We start from the raw sequence: 16,834 nt of genomic DNA on the forward strand, positions 1-16,834 counted from the left end.
CTGATTGGCCCTGTGCTGATCACCTGCACTCTCACAAGAAAAAAAAAACAACTATCTAGCAGTATACACCAAACTGAGCATGTGCAGCTTTCCCCCAAGGCCCTCTTCTATCAGCAGATGGATTGGGGGCAGTAGAAGAAGGGGAGGATCAGAGCAGACAGGATCAAACATCCTTTTTACACATTGTGGAGGATTAACCCCTTAGGTTCCACAGTGAGTATAACAAGCATGCTTTATTACATATACAGACTGATTTTACTGTTATGGGTTTAGTAAGCTCTCATTCTTTTCTTCAGTTTTTATAAAGGTTTGTTCAAACACATGGTGGATGCTGAAAAGAATCCAGCTTTTGTAAAATTCTCTTCCTTTTTACAAATCAAGAAAACAAAATAAGTCAAGTTTGAAATCTGCACAGATGGTGCCCATGTTTATTTTCACATGAAAGTGCAAAAAAAAAAAAAAATGTTAAACCCCTTTGTTAAACACTCCAACGTATGCATTAGACGTTTTCTTTTCTCTTGTGTGTATGAGGCCTGTTTGTTGGTCCTCAATAACTGTATTTTGTTTTCCTGCAGTTTCGATGTTGCCAACATGATGTCTGTCACCCTGAGCTGCGATCACCGTGTGGTAGATGGAGCAGTTGGTGCTCAGTGGTTGGCAGAGTTCAAAAAGTTTCTGGAAAAACCAACAACGATGCTGCTATAAATGAGAGTTTGCCTTTTCCTCGGGTCAACTATTCTGTTCATACAAACTATTTATAATCTTGTCTCTGAACACTTACAGTAAACATGAATAACTTTTTTTTTTTTATTTAAATGAACAAAAGAAATAAAAGCTAGTGTATCAGCTAGTTTTTTTTATTATCTTCATACTGTACAGATAGCCAGTGCTCCACTCCAGTAACTGTTCTCAATCTCCACAGAACTGTGATGTGTGGATGTCATCAACGTAAATGTCTTACAAAGGTCAATGTTTCCTGGAATGATTTTAGGTCCTCATGCACACTGGATAAACATCGGCTGTTTTTGGCTTTTGGCGTTTTTTCTACAGCCAGTAAACTCCCCAGCATGTTATCCTATGTGTCCATGCACACATAGACTGTGATCAGTGTTTTTTGGCTGGAAAAAACCCCAGAACTAGTGGGTTTAGTCTAGAGGAGTTTTTTAGCTGTAAAAATGCTCTAACACTGAAAAATGGGGCAAACCAACATTTTTGTAGGAAAAAAACACTAAAAACCGCAAATGCGGGAAAACGCGGCTAAACGCTAATGCAAAAACGCTAAAAATGCTGAAAAACTTGCGTTTTTAACGTGACTTTACACAGCTAACGCTACCAGCGTTATTAAAATGCCCTGTGTGCATGGAGCCTAAATCATGACTATCCAGTACCACAAGAACAGGTATTATGTATAAGAGATGTCTGCATATTTTCCAGCTGGATGAATAAATGTATGTTTAGCCAAAATGTAGCCTATGTTCTATCTTCTTTATTTCACTTGTGGTGAAATAGCCTTGTGTATAATGGAGGTTGACCTACATATAACTGCAGAAATAGGAGGCCTACAGATAACATAAAAATCAGCAGTGAGGCTTAAGCTGGGTAAAAATGGTCCAAATATCGGCCAGTTCAGCAGGAACTGCTGTCCTTCTGACAGAAGCCTGTCTAAGGACCGTCTTTTGTCGAAGGTACATGCTGGAAAAGCTGCCTATGATCAGTGCTCACAATGGATGCAAGTGCTGATTGGTGTGTTCTGGCATGGGGGAGTCCTGTCAGAACACAAAGGTACAGCAGGAGAGATTGCTGTATTAACATTGCTTATGATCTCCATCTGGGTTGTACGGAAAAAAAAAAACTCCTGTGAAAGCATGGATTAGTAGTTACCGCTGCTGCGAGTGAACAAACATACTGGGCATGTTTCCAAGACTGTTGTAAAGTTTATTAGGGCGCATTTGGGTTTTATACGCATGCTTATGTAAAGAGGAAGCAAAGTTGTAACAAAGCAACACAATACATGCATAAAGGCTGAACAAAAAAGAATGTAGAAACTTGTGTATGTCAGAGAGTGATTAGTGTTGTGCGCAAAGACAGTAAGAATGAGTTAATAAAAAAAAAAAAATGGTTGAGAGCTATATAAATTTTCACAAAATCTGGAGGTTCATCGTTGTCGTTATTTTTACTAACCGTATCATGCCATCACCTTTAACCTGGAATCTCCTTGCGTTTAGGCGGAGCTAGTCCTGGCCTAGGAGGCAAACTCCAGTGGGGAGAGACTAATCGTTGAGAGCAGCTATGTAACTATAATTGCCTTTAATTGCGTTTTCATTAAATGATACATAGATACATCAGTCTCACAAACACCTTCCTGAGCTACTGTAAGGTAATCCAAAGATAGTCTGTTCTCTAAGCTTTGCTTCCTGAGTCGGGCCACTTCAGCATATAACATACCAATATTATTAGTACAGATCAAGAATTGCATCCAGAATATTAGTATGTTTATTCATTTCATTGTTTCTATATTCCAATCAGTTCACAAGGGAAACCACACCCAGTTTATACACTGAATTTCTTTAAGTCATAAGTCCCTCTGGATAGATAAAGTAAGGGCTATTTTACCCAATAAAGCAGGTGCCCCTACAATTTAACCACTTCAAGTCTGGACACTTTTACCCCCTTCCTGTCCAGGCCAATTTTCAGCTTTCAGTGCTATCACACTTTGCATGATAATTGCGCAGTCATGCAACACTGTACACATATGAATTTTTTAGCATTTTTTGAGACAGATAAAACTTTATATTGGTGGTATTTATTCACCACTGGGATTTTTATTTTTTCTGCTATATAAATGAAAAAGTCCAAAAACTTTGAAAAAAGTGTTTTTCTTATAAAATGTTGTAAATAAATAATCTTTCTTCATAAATATTGGCCAAAATGTATTCAGTTAACTTTTTAGTAAAAAAAAAACAAATTCGATTATAACCAAAAATTTATAATTTTTCAAAAATGTATTTTTACATTTTTTTTTTTTTTATATTATTTGTTTTTGGGTTTTTTTTCACATACTGTCACCCTAGCAGTACAGTGTCATCATTTATATACATGGGCCGGACGGGAAGTGATTAAAGACAGATCACAATTGTAATAATATCCTCTTGTTAAAGAAATGGGTATATGAGGTACTCCCGAGGCACTCTTGTATGGTGATGTAACTTTAGCAAGTAATTCAGTTTTAATATATAATGTATAGGTGGTTTCTTTCTTAATAAAGCTGAATTCCAGGTGTTCAGCCACTTTGCAAAAAGTGAAGGCATGTGCATGACATCTCCTGGACTTCTTTCTGTAACTTACAACTGACATATTTATTGCTCTGCCGGAGAGACACTCCGGGATCTGAGAGGAGAGGAGCACACAGAGCAGCTATGTCCACTTCTCCCCTCTGCTGCCCATTCACATAAGGCTTTGTATTTTCTGAATGAGTTCACATAATACAAAGGCTTTTGTGATTGAGCAGGAGGGTAAGGGCAGGCATAGCTACTGCAGTGACTCTACTGTTGAGAATGTAGAGATCAGAAGGATCAGCTGGGCTACTGGATCAGTTGGGCTACTGGATATACAACAATAGCCATCTTCCTGTAACATAATAGAAATAAGTCCAGGAAATGACATACACCTCACTGGACTTTACTCATAGTGTGCCCTCACTTTTTACAAAGTAGTTGAATTCCTGAAATTCAGTTTTAAGAGTCATTTATTTGCCCCCAAATTTCCTGATCATTATCCCTAAGGTATGAAAATGATATTCGATTACATATCCTCTCACTACAGACACTTTATACTGTTTTAGCTATATAGCATTTGATCTGACCTAACCAAGGAGTTTTGGGTTTCCTCTGCACAAATATTAAACACTTACAGGATAATTGGCTGTGCAGCCAAGTCTTGTGGCCACAATGGCCTTGTAGCCTAGCATAGCTGAAACAGACAGTTCTACATAAAATGGAAGATAAATAGAAGACAAAATAACTTCAGCTGAAGCATGAATCAGCAGAGGCTCAAACAGCTGTTTGTCAAAAACAGTTCTAGAAACCTAAAAAGAGAAACCGTGGTCCTGCAGAAAATGTATAAAAATAGATGCTGTATAAAGCCCAAGAACATAGACTTATTCCCTGAAGGCAGAAACCTTCCAAAAAACAAAAAAGGCAAAATGACCACCCAGTCGGGTGGAATAGAAGGAATACAATAGGGGGACCGCCCCATGAAGAATGGAAGAGGGGTCAGTTCCCAAGGGAATATATGGTAAGCAGCCATAGTTGACAGTCATGGCCCCACCCATAAGGTAAACCATAAATTGCTTGGCATGCTTTCAAAGCAAGACTTGGTGAGGGTGATTGACCTCACTGTGAATTCCCACAGAAGGTGATTAGACGAGCACCAGGGAAGCAAGAAGGACTGATTTCCAGAATACTTGCCCTAGTGTAGTGTAAGGAAAAGAGGGGGATCCCAAGAATGCAGGGAGAGTAAAAGCAGAACTATGGCTGCCAGGGGCAACAGAAGGATATACAAGGCCTATTAGAAATTCCTTGTCAAAGATTTTTATTTCAACATAGAGCACACATGAACAGGAGAAACAAACCAACATATGAACAAACAAGCAGACCATTATGAGGCCGAAAGTAAAACAAAGTACCTGCAGTAAAAAGGGTAAAACAAACCCAAGACCCAATGACTTGGGAAAATGATATACATATACAGCACAAGATAAATATGTAGACCACAAAAAATTGTAGCCCAAGGAATTCCTGGTAATATCCAGCAAATACTAAGATTTTAGAAGTATTAGCCTGAAAACAAGCTATTACAGGATACAGTAGGCCTCTATAACCTAAATGGTAGTAACAGAATCTGGCCTGAGAAAACAAACAAAAAAAAAAGACTGTAAGGAAACATAGAAGTAGAAAAGGCAGAAGCACAGCCAAGTCAACTATTCAGTTACAGGCTCAACTATTGCAGGGGAGTAGAAAACATAAAACACACACATAGATACAAACATCAAAATCAGGGGGAAGGCAGTGTGTAATCCAGGGCTTCCAAGTCAGCTCGAACCTTTCGAGCATATCCTTTTCCAGTGCTGGCCTATTAGAAATTCCAAGCAATAGAAGTTGCAGGATGAGAAATGGGAACAAGTTCTGGGATGGGGTTCCTTATCACACTAGGTAGGAATTACCTCACATGATAGATTGTAGTGTATGGGGGAAGAGCTCTGCATGCCCCCAGAAAAAAGGGGAACCATATCTAGAGGATGGCTCATGAATACAATCATGTGTCTCCATAAAGTATAATAGTAAATCAAAGTGACCACGATATATATTAAAAATATGTGAACTCCCTCTAGTGGATAGAAAAAATAATGTCAACCGAAATGACTATAATGGCTAAATATCACACATTAAGAACCTAAATAAGTAGTGCATAAATCAGATATACTAAACAAAGTATATATACATGAAAACAGAATAATTGGCCACATACAATGGTGTCTAAATCAAACATAACTAATATATGCCATAAGTGAAAAAGACAATATCAAAGGTGAAAAAATATTCCATGCATGTGACTGTGCTTTAAGCTGGAACACACACGTGATCTCCACTTCTAAGTGCAAGTACTCTCCTTCAAATGGCAGCAATGCCTGCTCACCTCCCTTCCTCGACCCACACAGGGCCTCAAAGCAGTTACCACCTCAGTGGTGTATTCCTCTGGCAGACTCCTTAATCCTCCTCCTCTCTTATGCAACTCATAAAAAGACAAGAAAGCCTTCCATAGTGTAGTAAGTTTTAATAGGCAAAGTAAAAAGTGACAAAGTAAACCACTCACATGCTCCTTTCCATAAACAAGCGTTTTTCCCAGCCTGTGGGTAGATATGCATGCACCTGGGGGAATCCAATATGGCCACTGTGTCCGGACATACGTCACCAGGAAGTAGACAAACCGACGCGTTGCGTCACGTGCGTCGTGACTTCATCAGGGTCACCCTGATGAAGTCACGACGCACGTGACGCAACGCGTCGGTTTGTCTACTTCCTGGTGACGTATGTCCGGACACAGTGGCCATATTGGATTCCCCCAGGTGCATGCATATCTACCCACAGGCTGGGAAAAACGCTTGTTTATGGAAAGGAGCATGTGAGTGGTTTACTTTGTCACTTTTTACTTTGCCTATTAAAACTTACTACACTATGGAAGGCTTTCTTGTCTTTTTATGAGTTGCATAAGAGAGGAGGAGGATTAAGGAGTCTGCCAGAGGAATACACCACTGAGGTGGTAACTGCTTTGAGGCCCTGTGTGGGTCGAGGAAGGGAGGTGAGCAGGCATTGCTGCCATTTGAAGGAGAGTACTTGCACTTAGAAGTGGAGATCACGTGTGTGTTCCAGCTTAAAGCACAGTCACATGCATGGAATATTTTTTCACCTTTGATATTGTCTTTTTCACTTATGGCATATATTAGTTATGTTTGATTTAGACACCATTGTATGTGGCCAATTATTCTGTTTTCATGTATATATACTTTGTTTAGTATATCTGATTTATGCACTACTTATTTAGGTTCTTAATGTGTGATATTTAGCCATTATAGTCATTTCGGTTGACATTATTTTTTCTATCCACTAGAGGGAGTTCACATATTTTTAATATATATCGTGGTCACTTTGATTTACTATTATACTTTATGGAGACACATGATTGTATTCATGAGATACAAGCGCTTCACTAATTTTATGTTTATTTCTTGCACTTATTGGTATTAGTTAAAGTGACAGCAGCTGTATTGTGTCAGTTATTCCCATGAGCGCAGGAGGATCCCATACTATTTAATATCTAGAGGATGGAATGTGCTTAACTGGTAAATTGTAAATTAGAGAAGCTGGGAAATCTCTGGGTGAAAGTCTGTAGGGTAGCCATATAACTGAAGATGTTGATTGAAAGAGGCAAAGTGCCAGAGCACCTGAAGACTGCAATGGATGAGGATACAAATGCTTAAGAGTAGTGAGAACAGGAGTAATGTAAACTTTACCAGTACTAATCCAGCAAATAGAATACACCAGCATAAAAAGGCCAGGTGTTTGAGGAGGCGAGAGCAGAATGGTTTCTCAGCTTGTAAAACAAGCAATTTAGTAATCCGCAACCATGATACGGGGAGGAGGGGCATCAAAGCTCAAGGTAGAGTCTGAGGTTTGTAAGCCAGATAAATGGAAAAGGGGGTCTAGATCATCAGGCTAACCTCCCCACATAGTGAGAAGGAGAGCTCAGTGACCTTGAGTGGAGAAAACTGGACACTAGCTGTCTCGAAGAAGTTCTCCAGCATAACTTGAGAGAAATTATCATTTAGAGGCAACTAAGGGGTGCCAGTGACATCATATTCCTGAGCATGGGATCAACCAAAGGCAAGAATGTCAAGCTGAAGGAAAGGTGAATAAGAATTAGATACCCCAGGCAGGTTGGGAGAGGAACCCAAGAAGGATGTAAGATTAACTGAAAGGGAGAATTGAATTTGGGCATATATGGTTCATGACTACCCTATGAGGAGGCTCCTGACCAAGTGAAACACATTAGAAGGTTTGTACATTGGATGAAGTAGTCTGTTGGATGATTCAATAAACTCTTCAGAGGCTTTTAATATGGTAAGTGGTTCCCCTTCTTTCCTCTTTTGGAGCCTCTAACGAAACTGTGGCCGAAGACTATAGGAACATGTTCCTGTCATTGGCGGTGCCTCATGGTACCTGCAGCAGAATGCTTGCTTTTTGTCAGGGGCTTGTAGCAAAAGGTCTCCAAAGCACACTGGGATATGGATGTTCAGGGTGTGATAAACTGTCTAATATTATAGCACCACAAAATATGGTAATTTTGTTCAATGTAGGAACTACACTGATGTGTGGATAACTCATCATGTTGCATTTGCGATGAAAAGTAGAAAATCTCTCATATGCCTCAGAGATCCCTGGTATGCTCTACTGCATCTTAAGCCCCAAGATCTCTCCACGTCCCAATTCAGACTGGCAATCTATATTCTACTAGTGACAAAGCAGACTATTGCGAAAACCTGGGAAGAGGCAGTTTGTTTATTGTGCATAAGTTTGACGATGCGTCAATTATTTTTTTAATCAATGAAAAGCTCACTAGTATTCTTTTAAACACACAAAAGATATTCCTTAAGGTATGGAACCCATGGATAGAGTATGCTCAATCCTTCACTGCCCATAACATTTACTTCTGTCTCTGTTCACAGCAATAGATTCCAAATGCAAATACCACACTTAGAATCAACTCCAGACCTTTTACCTGCTTAATTGATGAAGAAATAACAAAGGAGTAGCCCACAATTGGCCAATGAACAGCTTTTGATTCAATTGTCCAATTACTTTTGGCCCCTTGAAAAAGGAGGGATTGCTACTCTTAAGAGCTGTAATTCCTAAACCCTTCTTCCAATTTGGATGTACAGTTGTGTTCAAAATAATAGCAGTGTGTTAAAAAAAGTGAATAAAGCACAAAATCCTTCTCATAGCTTTTATTTCCATACACACAAATGCATTGGGAACACTACACATTCTATTCCAAATCATAACATGAAGAAAAATTTGTGTTGTTCCTCTAAAACAATTGAAGAAAAGTGAATATTAGATTGTTCAAAAAAATAGCAGTGTTTGTATTCTTCTTTACAGACTCAAACATTCACTATATAAACTGAAAAATGTTTGAAGATTTTGCTTTCCTTTGAATCACTTAATATTTAGTTGTATAAGCACTGTTTCTGAGAACTGCTGTACATCTGTGTTGCATGGAGTCAACCAACTTCTGGCACCTGTGAACAGGTATTCCAGCCCAGGATGATTGGACTACATTCCACAATTCTCTATTTCTTGGTTTTGCCTCAGAAACGGCATTTTTGATGTCACCCCACAAGTTTTCTATTGGATTAAGATCCAGGGATTGGGCTGGCCACTCCATAACGTCAATCTTGTTGGTCTGGAACCAAGATGTTGCACGTTTACTGGTGTGTTTGGGGTCGTTGTCTTGTTGGAACACCCATTTCAAGGGCATTTCCTCTTCAGCATAAGGTAGCATGACCTCTTCAAGTATTCTGATGTATTCAAACTGATCCATGATCCCTGGTATGCGATAAATAGGCCCAACACTGTAGTATGAGAAACATCCCAATATCATGATGCTTGCACAACCATGCTTCACTGTCTTCACAGTGTACTGTGGCTTGAATTCAGTGTTTGGGGGTCGTCTGACAAACCGTCTCTGGCCACTAGACCCAAAAAGAACAATCTTACTTTCATCAGTCCACAAAATGTTGTGCCATTTCTCTTTAGGCCAGTCAATGTGCTCTTTGGCAAATTGTAACCTCTTCAGCACGTCTTTTTTTCAACAGTGGGACTTTGCGGGGGCTTCTTGCAGATAGCTTGGCTTCATATAGGCGTCTTCTAATGGTAACAGTACTCACAGGTAACTTTAGACCTTCTTTGATCTTCCTGGAGCTGATTGTTGGCTGAGTCCTTGCCATTTTGGCTATTCTTCTATCCATTCGAATGGTAGTTTTTCGCTTTCACGTCTTTCAGGTTTTGGTTGCCATTTTAAAGCATTTGCGATCATTTTAGCTGAGCAGCTTATCATTTTCTGCACTTCTTTATATGTTTTCCCCTCTCCAATCAACTTTTTAATCAAGGTACGCTGTTCTTCTGAACAATGTCTGGAACGACCCATTTTCCTCAGAATTTCAGAGAGAAATGCACTGTAACCAGCATGTACAACATTTGCTGCCTTCCTTCCTTAAGGGCAATAATTGCTACCTGTTTTACAAAGAATGAATGATCTCACTAATAGAACTCCCCACTGCTATTATTTTGAACATGCCCCTTTCAATTAGTGACTCAATTACACAGAATCAGCAGCATGCATGTCATGGCTGTTGGATTTCTATTACTCTACTACACCTGCTAGTAAATTATTTGCCATGTAGAAATATCATTTCTACTAAAAACAGTGATTGATCAGGTTAGTGATGTCTGACTGCTATTATTTTGAACACAACTGTAAATACCCTCCAAATTAAACCTGAATGTGTGCACTTTCAGCCCATATCCATTACATAACTATAGTTTGAAATATTTTGGTACATACCTGAAAAAAAAAAACTAAAATTGTGCCTGTGCCCAAATATATATGGACCTAACTGTATAAGCACCACACTTTAGGAGTAAGTTAAAAGGAAATTTGCTACGTGAACAAAAAAATATTTAAAAGGAAAGTCCAGGAGGCTGCACTAAAGCATATATCCACTTTATTGTAAAGAAAAGCAGCTAAAAACACCATAATGTATGCCAGTGGGAGAAAAAACTCTGAGTAACAGATATGAGGTGGTGATGTAGGACAATCCATATGTATAAAATCACTCCAAACAACCTATCAATACAATGATGATGATTCAGTGGATTCATTGTATTGATAGGTTGTTTGGAGTGATTTTATGCATAAGGGTTGTCCTACAGTGTCACTTCATATCTGATTACTCATTAGAGGTCAGGTGTGTTGGTCAGACTTTGTTATCCACCTGGATTTGGTCTCTGATATTGGTCAGTGTCTTGTTGGCTGTCAAAACCTTTACCAGTTAGCTGCACGCCACCTTTATGTCATAGGCCTTTTACTTCAAACATTTACTTTTAGTTGCTCTTATGAAGGTCTTACATTTGGACAATGTGCTATTGACAACAATCTATCTGTTTCTTCATTCTATGACCTGTATTCTGTAACATTTCAATAAAATGTTGAAAGTGAAAATCTCCCATGAGAGACATAGTAGCAGGTCTACAGGAGACTTGGCAGAAGCCTGGCTACTGCAGTAGACGTAGTGACTGGTCTACAGAAGATCACACAGGAGTCTGACTACTTTAGTAATTTGAATGATAGGAAACATATTCGTAAATGGACAACAGTCATTGTGCAGGATTTGGAAAGACCTTGTTATTTTTCCTAAAAGGGAAGGAGATGACCACCCCTTGTGACTAAAGCTGCTAGGAGGTATACAAAAACTGTCTGTTTTTTTCTGAATCAGCAAGTAGAAATGGGTAGTGGAAAGGAACAGAGCAAGGACAACGACAGAGACGTTTTGTGTACCTCTCAAAATACAAAGCAAAACAAAAGTCCAGGACATCTCTACTAAGCTGGAGCAAATGGCAGTAAATGTCCTTCCACCTCCAAGGGTGGAGGCAAACCTTTAGTATAAAGAAAGCTGAGAAGGTCCAGTGTGCTTAGAAGTTGGAGGGTCTGCCACAAAAGGATGAACCTGCAGTAGATGATGATGCCTGGAGGGGGTGAACAGATCATACGTATAAAGCTGAGGACAAATCTCTAGGGAGGTGCAATTGTGGATAATTGGGTAGGAACCCCCATCCCCCCATGACTGCCCCAATGTATTCCTTCTTTTCCAAAGAACAGCTCACTTTCAAAGGGCATGCACAAAAGTCAGGGTCAGCTAACCAAGCTCTAAGCCTTAAGGATCTGCGCATATGCACAGAAAGTAAGGATGTTCTTTAGATTTGACAAATCAAATTCTCCACGGTGTCCAGGCAGAATAGTAGGTCTGAAGGCCAGCACTGTAATCTTGCAGAAAGAGTAGGTTTATCTATATCAGGAAAGGTTCATTATTGAGTTCTTCAGTGCACTTTGCCATAAGCCCTGTACACACAGGCCAAATATGGGCTTTCACTGGCCAGTTCAATAGAAACCGGCCGACATTCAGCCTGTGTTTACACCAGCCTGTCCGAAAGAAGCTGTCTGAACGACTGGCTTCTGTACAACAGACATGTTTGAAGATCGGCATCCGAGCAGTATATGAGCGCTGACTGGTGTGTTCTGGCGGTGGGGCAGTACCCTGTCAGAACACAATAGCTCAGTGGGGCAACCACTGTACTAACATTGCATGGTTAGTACAGCAAGCTCCTCCTGATCGCTTCAGTTTTTTTTGTTTAGTCCACTGTGGGAACAGTCCATTTCTTTTTAAATTCTTAAAATAAAGGATACAAGGCCGCATAAAGGCTAGTACCAGTGAATAATCTCTAAGTTTGGCCAGTCATTATATAAAGCTCAATCAGCTTGATCAAGAATAGGGAAAGGCTTTCTAGGAATTTTTTTTCTAGTGAACGTGTTAAGACGTTAATGAATAAACTTCTCAAAATACTGGTGGTGAAAAATCTTTAGCAGCCTCCGCTAAGTTGTCCAAGTCCCCATTATAAAATGTACAGTGAGGAAAATAATTATTTGATCCCCTGCAGATTTTCTAAGTTTGCCCACTTACAAAGAAATGAAGGGTCTATAATTTTTATCACAGGTGTATTTTAAACGATAGAGACAGAATATCAACCAAAAATCCAGAAAATACACGATACAAATGTTATAAATTGAGTTGCAGTTCAGTGAGTAAAATAAGTATTTGATCCCCAAGCAAAACATGACTTAGTACTTAGCACAGAGGTAAGACGTTTCTTGTAGTTGGTTACCAGGTTTGCACACATCTCAGGAGGGATTTTGCCTACTCTTCTTTACAGATCTTCTCTAAATCCTTAAGGTTTCTTGGCTGTTGCTTGGCAACTCAAAGTTTCAGCTCCCTCCATATATTTTCCATAGGAAGGTCCGAAGACTGGCTAGGCCACTCTATGACCTTAATGTGCTTCTTACTGAGCCACTACTTTGTTGACTTGGGTTTTGGGTCATTGTCATGCTGGAAGACCCATCCACAACCTATCTTCAGTGTTCTGGCTGAGGAAAAAAAGTTTCATCCACGTTTTTACAATACATGGCCCTGTCCATTGGCCCTCAATGCGGCAAAGTGGGCCTGTACCTTTAGTAGAGAAACAGCCCCAAAGTATAATGTTTCCCCCTCTGTGATTGACTGTAGGACTGGTGTTATTAGGGTCGCAGTCAGCATTTTTCTTCCTCTAAACATGTCGAGTCGAGTTAATGCCAAAGAGCTCAATTTTGGTCTGACCACAGCTGATTCTCCCAATCCTTCTCTGAATCATTTAGATGTTCATTGGCAAATTTCAGACGGGCCTGTACATGTGCCTTCTTGAGGAGGGGGACCTTGTGGGCAGTGCAAGATTTCAATCCATGGTGGCGTATTTTGTTGCCAATGGTTGGTTTGGTGACCGTGGTCCCAACTACCTTGAGATCATTCATAAGCTCCTCCCGTGCAGTTCTGGGCTGATCCCTGACTTTTCTCATAATCATCCTTACTCCATGAAGAGAAACCGTGCATGCAGCTCCAGACCAAGGGCAATTAATGGTTATTTTGTATTTTTTCCATTTGCAAATAATCGCTCCAACAGTTGTCTCCCTCTCACCAAGTTTCTTGCTGATGGTCTTGTAGCCCATTCCAGCCTTTTTGCAGGTCTGCAATCTTGTCCCTGCCATCCTTTGTCAGGTCTTTAGTCTTGCCCAGGGTGGTGCCCAAGAAAGAGATTCTGTGGACAGGTGTTTTTTATACATATAATGGGTTGTCATTAGGAGCACCTTCTTAAATTGACAGGACTAATCTGTGTACCACATGAGCACAATCTGTGGGAAACAGAATTGTTGTTGGTTGGTAGGGGATCAAATACTTATTTTACTCACTGAACGGCAACTCAATTTTTAACATTTGTATTGTGTTTTTTTCTGGATTTTTGGCTGATATTCTGTCTCTATCATTTAAAATATACCTATGATAAAATTATAGACCCTTCATTTTTTTGTAATTGGGCAAACTTACAAAATCTGCAGGGGCTCAAATAACTATTTTCCCCACTGTAAGTGCACCAGACAGGAAGTGCTCGGTTAGAAGTCTTATAAGCTCTGTATCACCAGCCAGAGAGAAACTTTTGGTAGTGAGGTGGAAGAAAAGATGGCCAACTTTAACCACTTGCCTACCAGGCACTTATACCCCCTTATTTACCAGGCCAATTTTCAGCTTTCAGCGCTGCCATACTTTGATTGACAATTGCGCGGTCATGCAACATTGTACCCATATGAAATTTTGATAATTTTTTTCTCACAAATAGAGCTTTCTTTTGGTGGTATTTAATCGCCACTGGGCGCTTTACTTTTTGCGCTATAAATTAAAAAAGTGCAAAAAATTTGAAAAAAAAGTTTCTTTGTTTCTATTATAAAATTTTTCAAACAGGTATTTTTTCTCCTTCACTGATGTGCGTTGATGAGGCAGCACTGATGGGCACTGATAGGCGGCACTGATAGGCAGCACTAAAGGGCACTGATAGGCAGTACTAATGAGGTGGCACGGATAGGCGGCACTGATAGACAGCACTAATGAGGTGTCACGGATAGGCAGCACTAATGCAGCACTGATAGGCGGCACTGATAGGTGACACTGATGATGGGTACTGATAGACGGCACTGACTGGCATCACTGCTGGGCACTGACTGGCGGCACTGACTGGCACAACCCCTGGGCACTGACTGGTGGCACTGACTGGCAGCACTGCTGGGCTGCACTGGTGGGCGGCACTGGTGGGTGGGCACAGGTGGGTGGCACTGCTGGGCACAGGTAGGTGGCACTTCTGGGCACAGGTGTGTGACACTGCAGAGTGGCACAGGTGGGTGCACTGCTGGGCACAGGTGGGCGGAGCTAGTGGGCGCACTGCTGGGCACAGGTGGGCGGAACTTGCGGGTGGCATTGCTGGGCACCGATCATCAGGGCACTGATCATCAGTGCCCTGATGATCGGTGCCAATCCCCGCTCTGACAACTGCCGGTTCTCGGCAGTACTTTCCTCACGATCTGACAGCGTGAGGAAAGTGCAGCCGAGAACCGGCACTTGCATTTCCCTGTGATCAGCGTGTCATTGGACACCGCTGATCACGTGGTAAAAGGCCGGTATGATTGGCCTTTTACCACATCACGTGATCAGCTGTGTCCATAGGACACAGCGATCACGGAGATCGCCGGGTGCGTGCCCCCTGGGGCGCGCAGGAGAGCGCGTTCTGGGAGGACGTCATATAACGTCCACTCAGAACTGGCCGGCCGCAGTTTAGCCGTCATTCGGCTATCTGCGGTCGGCAACTTGTTAAACAGGTGACTGCTATAACAAACAAAGCTATAAAGCCAAAGTGAGACTAAGAGCTAGTTAAAAGAACACTGGAAGTGTAAATTAGCCGATGCCTTCAAACCCACTTTAAAATCAGCAAGGTCAGTAATTGCCTCTTTGAAACGAGGGGAATATCTTGCATCAGCAGACATTCAAGATATCTAACTGGACATTCTCATTTACCCATCTTGTATGCCTTGGAAATTCCCTGAACTCTAATGTGGCTAATATATGCCTTTCCTTCAATGTGGGTCCTTCCTCAATTGCCTCACAAAATAGGGGAAGAAGAAAAGTTATTCTCATTACTTCAAACTATCCCAGAGGAACCTGGTACACAGACTTAAACTTCTGGGAGACTACCCCTGGTCTTCCAAACAGGCCAGTTCTGCTATCTCAAGGCCCTCTGCAATTCTGTTCCTCAAATATTATAATTGGGGGTCCTCCTGCGCTGCTATATACGTCTATACGGGAGCAGCTAGCATCCAAACATCCCCTCAAGATGGATATAAACAATATTGACACTATGATGCAGCGCTAAATATACAGCTGGCTGGTGGATATAACCACCCTATATATTGGATAACAGTAAGTAACATATAAACCATACAATACAATTTTCTATATATGGTGTTAGATCTAATCGGATCTGATTCGGTGATAAACAAGTGATAATCAGTGCAGAGTAAGAGGTTCTATAGAACCTGTATAGGTGGTATAAATTTCCTTCCCGTCTAGGGATTGATTATAGCAGAAATGAACGTGATTACAACCACAGTGAATCCCTATACAGGGATAAAAACTACCATATAGGTGATATGTGCTATGACCCGTATTAACCACTTCCCTACCGGCCGTTGTATATAAACGGCCGGACGGTGGCACTGCAGAGTCGGGTGGCCATTTATAAACGGCCTCCCCGTACCCTGCTTATGCGCGCTCCCCGGGATCTGGTGCCCGCTATGTCCTCCGGACACAGTGACACACCGAACGTCGGACGGGACCTCTGTACGAGGTCCTGATCATGTGATCACTGATTGGCCAATCAGTGAGCACATGCAAAGTAGTAAGCAAGATGTCACTTCTGACATCATTGTTTACTATGTGTGAAATCTGTGAATGATCACAGAGGTCACATGGTACAAGGCTATTCACAACAGCCTTGTACCATGTGACAAGCTGTGACCAATCACAGCTCACACAGTAGTTCTCAATGGCTGCAAGAATGCAGACAGAGAGAAAGAGAAATTATTGCTTTTACATCCTATATGGGTGTAAAAGCAATCAGTGTAAAAAAAAAAATCATCACCCCCCAAAAGTAGTACAGTGTCACCATGGTGACACTGTACTGCTAGGGTGACAGTATTTAAAAAAATAAAATAAATAACAATATTTAAAAAAAAAAAGTTTAAAAATGATAATTTTTGGTTATATTTTTTTTTTTACTAAAAAGATAACGGAATACATTTTGGCCAAGATTTATGATGAAATATTATTTATTTGCAAAATTTTATAAGAAAAACACTTTTTTTCAAAAATTTTGGACATTTTGATGTACATAGCAAAAAAAATTAAATTCCCAGTGGTGAATAAATACCACCAAAATAAAGTTTTATCTGTCTAAAAAAAAATGGTAAAAAATTCATATGGATACAGTGTTGCATGACCGCGCAATTGTCATTCAAAGTGTGATAGCGCTGA

The 16,834-nt window shown here is 40.6% G+C and overlaps 1 protein-coding gene across 1 annotated transcript in view; it reads left to right on the forward strand.

Moving 5' to 3' along the window:
• Positions 1-1,464, forward strand: part of DLAT (dihydrolipoamide S-acetyltransferase) — a 36,589-nt gene extending 35,125 nt beyond the window's left edge. The window contains exon 14 of the mRNA XM_089670200.1: positions 576-1,464. Within this exon, the coding sequence (XP_089526326.1) occupies positions 576-705 (130 nt within the window). The 3' untranslated portion in view covers positions 706-1,464. The remainder of the gene's footprint in view (positions 1-575) is intronic.
• Positions 1,465-16,834: the final 15,370 nt, after the last annotated feature.

This window comes from Staurois parvus, unplaced genomic scaffold, assembly GCF_062004578.1.
Source record: "Staurois parvus isolate SC_StPar_1 unplaced genomic scaffold, SC_StPar_1.0 ptg000087l, whole genome shotgun sequence".
NCBI classification, from domain to species: Eukaryota; Metazoa; Chordata; class Amphibia; order Anura; family Ranidae; genus Staurois; species Staurois parvus.